Source organism: Gekko japonicus, unplaced genomic scaffold (genome assembly GCF_001447785.1).
Source record: "Gekko japonicus isolate JY-2015 unplaced genomic scaffold, Gekko_japonicus_V1.1 scaffold2226, whole genome shotgun sequence".
Lineage (NCBI taxonomy): Eukaryota > Metazoa > Chordata > Lepidosauria > Squamata > Gekkonidae > Gekko > Gekko japonicus.
The window spans coordinates 90,072-95,696 of NW_015159781.1; the positions used below are offsets into that span (position 1 = coordinate 90,072).

The window sequence follows — 5,625 nt, forward strand, 5'->3', positions numbered from 1 at the left end:
ATCTACTTGCAATTTCTTGCTTTCGAACTGGTAGGTTGGCAGGAGCTGGAGCTAGAGATGGGAGCTCACTCCATCATGCAGCACCCGGGTCTCGAACTGCTGAACTACTGAACTACTGACCTTCCACAGCCTGCAGTTCAACATCTTAACCACTTGAGCCACCGCAGCTCCGGATTTATATAACTCGCACACAAATAAGATAACTCCTTTGGCAAAACACACACACACACACCTTGCTCAACACGAACAGCAGCAACTTACCGAGTCTTCTGCAAGAGACTGACGACACAGCTCTATAGAGAAAAGAGAGAAAACACCCAAGATCGATCATCTCCGCACAGACAACAGCCACTGATCATGAGCGTCTATGAAAGATTAGTACATGTCTATAGCAACCACAGGAATGCAAAAACGCTGGGGTTTGAATTTTTAAAATTAGGCTAATAGTTTAATCAAAACCGAGGACTATAAATTATGTAATAAATAGGAACATAAGAAGAGCCCTTGCTGCATCAGACCTGCGCTCCATCCAGTCCAGCATCCTGTCTCACACAGTGGCCAACCAGTTCCTCTGGAGGGCCAACAACAGGGCATAGATGCTGAGGCCTTTCCCTGATGTTGCCTCCTGACTCCAGGATTCAGAGGCTCAGTACCTCTGAATGTGGAGGTTCCCGTCAGTCACCATGGCTAGGAGACATAGACTTATCCTCCATGAATCTATTTAATCCCCTTTTAAAGCTGTTTATTCCTGTGGCCATCACTACATTCCCTGGCAGCGAATTCCACATTTTAATCACTCTCTGTGTAAAGTAGTATTTCCTTTTGTCCATCCTGAACCTACTGCCCATCAGCTTCATTGGACGCCCTTGAGTTCTGGAATAGGCTCACTTCTGCCTGAAGCAGGGCTTTCTCTGCTGCCCCCTGCTCCAGAACTATGGGATGTTCTCCTCTGCTAGACACCTTCTCTGATTTGTTTCCTGCATCATTTTTTTGGGTTTCACTGGTCATTTCAGAACTGAATTTTGGTTGACTGGCCCCTTTATTTTGTTACTGTTCATTTTAACATATACAATTTTCTATAGCTTACTTCGTGCTGTTTGGATTAACTCAAATGTTATTGTTTCTGGAAAGCCCTGGAGCGAGAGATTACTGACAAGCAGCATACGAATCGAAAGAGGGAAGCAGTAGCACACTATAGACTGTGCGGTGCATAAGAGCTATGGGTTACTGGATGCTGGGAAAGAGCTCTTAAGCAGATGGACTAAGGTATCTTGTGAAATCAGAGTAATCAGAATCAATGCTCCCTGTGGAGTCTTGTGAGCAAAAATTCTACTTTGTGAGCTACTGGCATTAAAGTTGTGAGCGAGCGATCTGGCTATTAGTTTGCTCTGGAGCCATCCTTCCTGAGCTAAGACAAAAATGTGTGAGCCGGAGGCTAAAAAACTATGAGCTAGCTCACACTAACTCAGCTTAGAGGGAACACTGATCAGGATCCTTCTCTTGAGGAATCGGGCACCATACTTTCCCCCTCTGCAAAACATGCAAAGAGAAAGGACACATTCAATTGCTTATTCATTACCTTCTGCTTTCTGAAGGCTTTTCACAGCGTCATTCAGCCTGCCTTGGCCAATCAATGCACACGCAGCATTATAGCACAGCTCGTAGGTAGCTTCTTGGAGGCCCAGATCTTCCTGCAAAAGATTGCAAACAATCCCACAGATGTATTAGCGAGATTAAAGCCGAAGGGGCCTAATTTTGAATTTATAATTTTTATTAATTTTAACAATCTCAATACAATACAATAGCATTGGCATCTGATAAACATCCGACCGTAACCATAACACACCTAAGTATACAAGCGAACAATCAAGTTTTACATTAGAAGTTGAATGCAATTTACTGTTCTACATATATTCAATAGGTAAAAAATAAGTCAGCATTAAAACCTAGTATAGGGTATTGCAAATAAGGTACGGATTGTAAGGCAGAAGACCCGTTTGTGCCATATAATCTAAGAATGGGGACCACTGTTCCCCAAATGTGGAAGGGGCCAAATTTTGGAAGCAACAGGACAGAGAGGCTCATTCTGTAAGGCTGCTAGACACACGGCAAATCGATTCTCCATTGGGCAAAGAGTTCTTCCACAGACATGCAGTCAGTTCAAGAGCCTTAGATCTCCCAGTGAGCAACACGTGCCAACAATCTGCACAGGAACAGCTTTCTGACAAACTGCACACTAGTGCAAAAGAGCAAAATGCAAGCAAAATTTGCCAAACAATTCTAAGAGATTAAACTTCCTTCATATTTACAATGAAGCTCACATTACCAGCATTCGGTGAGATACTGCAATACCATAATAAGCTGGTGCATGCACCCTGAAAAAGTGTTTTAAAGGGCGCCACGTTTCAAGCATGCTCTCTGTACTGCAGCAGAGCTATGAAAAGGCACCCTTAAAAGTAAAACTAGACCTCCCCAGATAAGCGGTCGTCACAGGCACCCTTTGAAAGAGAGAAAGTATCAGCCTCTCCTTTAATTTTTAAAGCAGTAAAAAAATGTATAATGTATTTAAAGACAATCAAGACATTACTAGAACTCCTGGAGGCAGAATACAAGTTAGTATCATCCTGTTGAAGAGGAAGAAGATGCAAAGTGTACTTTTAGCCTTGATTACATACCTCAACACACAACGAGGCCTATTTAACATAAAGGGGAAAGTGCCAAATTAACACAAATTACTTTTCTACTTACAACACAGAAGATACTTACCAAGGTTCTGGATTCAGATATCAGAAGCCAATACTTTGTCAATGCTTTGCTCAAGTTGGGAAGGGCAGCAGTTCTACGTGGGCTACTGAAGCCCAACCCGACCCCCCACCTTTATTCAACATTCCAATATGGAAGATCCCTGTATTTATATAGAGCTCATGCAATGCATTTGTTACACAGCTGCCTTGAGAGGTGCAGCAAGGAGGGTCGAAGGGCAGGAACAGTCACACGCCACCACCACAAACTTACTTACTGGGACCACTTTCTCCCAGGCGCTCTGCGCAGCAACCACTGCCGAAAGGTTCGTTTTTCGTTCCTCTTCATAGTCGTCTTGGGAGTTGCGAATGAGATCCCGATACACGGCTAAGCACTCGTCGTAACGTTCCAATCTGTACAGCTTTAAGGGGCAGAAACAAATGTCAGTTCGGGATCAAAAATATCTGTCGAGCATCATACATGCATTGGCTGGGATCCAGCGGTGCATTTCCATGGGCGGCAGGATTTTCAGCTGTAGAGTGCAACCTTTTCACCTGCCCCCCTTGCTGCAGCTATAAATGCAGCAGCAGAGGGGCATTTCGGCTGCAGTGAAAGGTGAGAAGGGAGCGTTCTGCAGGCGGACATACTTCTTCCCCTGGGAGTGCTCCTCTTGATCCGAGTCACAATCTCATAATCTTTACAACAACCTTGCTGGCTAAGCTCGGAAGATCTCTATATTGCTGACTGGAGGAGCCCGGACAGAGAGGCAGCGGCTGAACGGAGAGTCTGTGACTGAGTTATCTGGGCCAAAGACTTCTCGCTCATGTTGCTAAATGATAGGCTACATCCTACCACTGAAAACAAAAGAGTCCCTATTCAGAACAACACCAAACGGCAGACTTTAAAACTTCTCCAAGCAGAGAACGCAAGGTGAAAACACTGAACCCACAACAGCTATTTAACACAACCAATGTGTCATGCAGGATCAGGGCAGCCATTATTAACCAGCATTAAATACAGAGGCTGTTTCCCAAGTAATTTCTGCCACAATCTATATTAAAAAAAAACAGAAAGGCAGGAGAAGACCATGTTTCCCCTTTGCTTCAAGTGAAGAGCCCCATGTTCTAGACATTCTTATCTTGCGTTTTCTATTTTACAGCTTTCCCCATTTTAAAGTAGCCACCTATAAAATAAAGGAAGACAAAAAAAAGAGAGGGGGGGGGGGGGGGAATAAAAGAACAAAAACAATCCCACAAATGGATGCTATCTTATTTTGCCTCCAATATTCACACAACCTTAAAAATAAACTTGCGAGCACATCACTCCATCCTGCATAACCACAGAGCCAGCGTGGTGTAGTGGTTAAAGGCGGCAGACTCTAATCTAGAGAACTGGGTTTGCTTCCCTACTCTTCCAAAAGAAGCCTGCTGGGTGATCTTTGGCCAGTCACAGCTCTCTCAGAACTCTCTCAGCCCCACTTGCCTCACAAGATGTCTGTTGTGGGGAGAGGAAGGGAAGGCATATTGTAAGCTGGTTTGAGATTCCTTAAGGTGGAGAAAAGCTGGGTACAAAAACCTACTCTTCTTCTTCTACAGAGCTTCACCCTGGCTGACAGCGCAATTCTGTACAGAGTTACTCCAGTCTAAACTCAATGTAGTGACCGTACCCTGGAGTAACTTTGCACAGGATCGTGCTATGAGTGATTGACAGGAAGACAGCCTGCCCTGAAAAAAACACAGAACAAGTAAGGAAAACTTAAGCCAACAAAGGCTACATTTAGGAGAAGCTCCAGACTGTTACCATGTGACCATTTGCATTTGCATATTGCCTGTATTGCGCTTATGATATGTTGCTTACATGTATAAGTATCTGTGCCTTTGAGAGCCTGAGGCTCATTGCTATGTGTGTGTGTGTGTTGCTATGGACTGCAATGGCAGGCCTTGCACCCCGAGGTTGCCCACAGTGGGGGCCTGACAGGGATGCCTGCCACCAAGTATTTTGCCTGCCATGGAAATTTGCACTGCACCCTGGTCAAAAGCAAATGCCTGCTCTGGAATGTTGCAATGTGCCCCAGTACCTACGAGGTCACCATTTGGGGTACACATAGAGACGCTTGGATGAGCAACAGATCTGACCAGCAGTGATGGACGGTGGGAAGGAGTACAATTCCACCTCGTTATCTGGCTTGGCATCGAAAAGACAACATCCTTTATGGCTTGGGTACCCAACATCTGGCACAGCAAAGAAGTTGCCGGGGAAACGGAGGTGCAACCATCACCAAATGGCCCCGCTTTGATGTAGGATAGGAGAATCTGCATATTATCCACTGCCCCTCTTGTAGGACGTCACCCCCTGCCCAACCTATAGCTTAGGAGTAGAGGACGTACCCCAAGTTTTACGATAGACAGAGACTGCCCCAAAAAGCAGCTTTTAAAAGGAGAAACAAGCCTTTGTTCGCTAGCTAGCTCACCCTTGCCCCTAGTCTGCACTAAGGTGCTGCAGGTAACTCTTAAGTTCCCCGGAGTCGCGACCAGGGAGCACACACGTGGCTGTGGCTGGCCCAGCCGTCCTGTGTCTAGAGTCCACCAGCTGTTGCCTTGGCTGCCCTTCTTGGAAAGAGGAGATTTCTTCTCTCAGTTGGATCTCAGATGAGTATGATCGTATACCTCAGAGTCATCCCCTTTGTTTGATGTTTTTGTTGTTTTTCATGCTTATTGTTTTCTTACCCTATTGTAACTAAGGAGCTTGTGTGAATTTGTACGCATCTGTTTTGGTATGTCTGAACAATTGCTTTAGTAAAGACAACTTGATTTTAACCCTAGCTGTTGTCTGTCTTCCTGGGAAATAGCAGGGCTTTCAACACGCGCCAAAATCCGACCTCTG

The 5,625-nt window shown here is 45.1% G+C and overlaps 1 protein-coding gene across 1 annotated transcript in view; it reads right to left on the bottom strand.

Moving 5' to 3' along the window:
* Nucleotides 1-5,625, bottom strand: part of SRP72 (signal recognition particle 72kDa) — a 32,349-nt gene that overhangs the window by 21,224 nt on the left and 5,500 nt on the right. The window contains exons 4-6 of the mRNA XM_015406965.1: nt 3,020-3,163; nt 1,580-1,691; nt 262-293 (exon numbers count right to left, since the gene is read on the bottom strand). Of these exons, the coding sequence (XP_015262451.1) occupies nt 262-293; nt 1,580-1,691; nt 3,020-3,163 (288 nt within the window). The remainder of the gene's footprint in view (nt 1-261; nt 294-1,579; nt 1,692-3,019; nt 3,164-5,625) is intronic.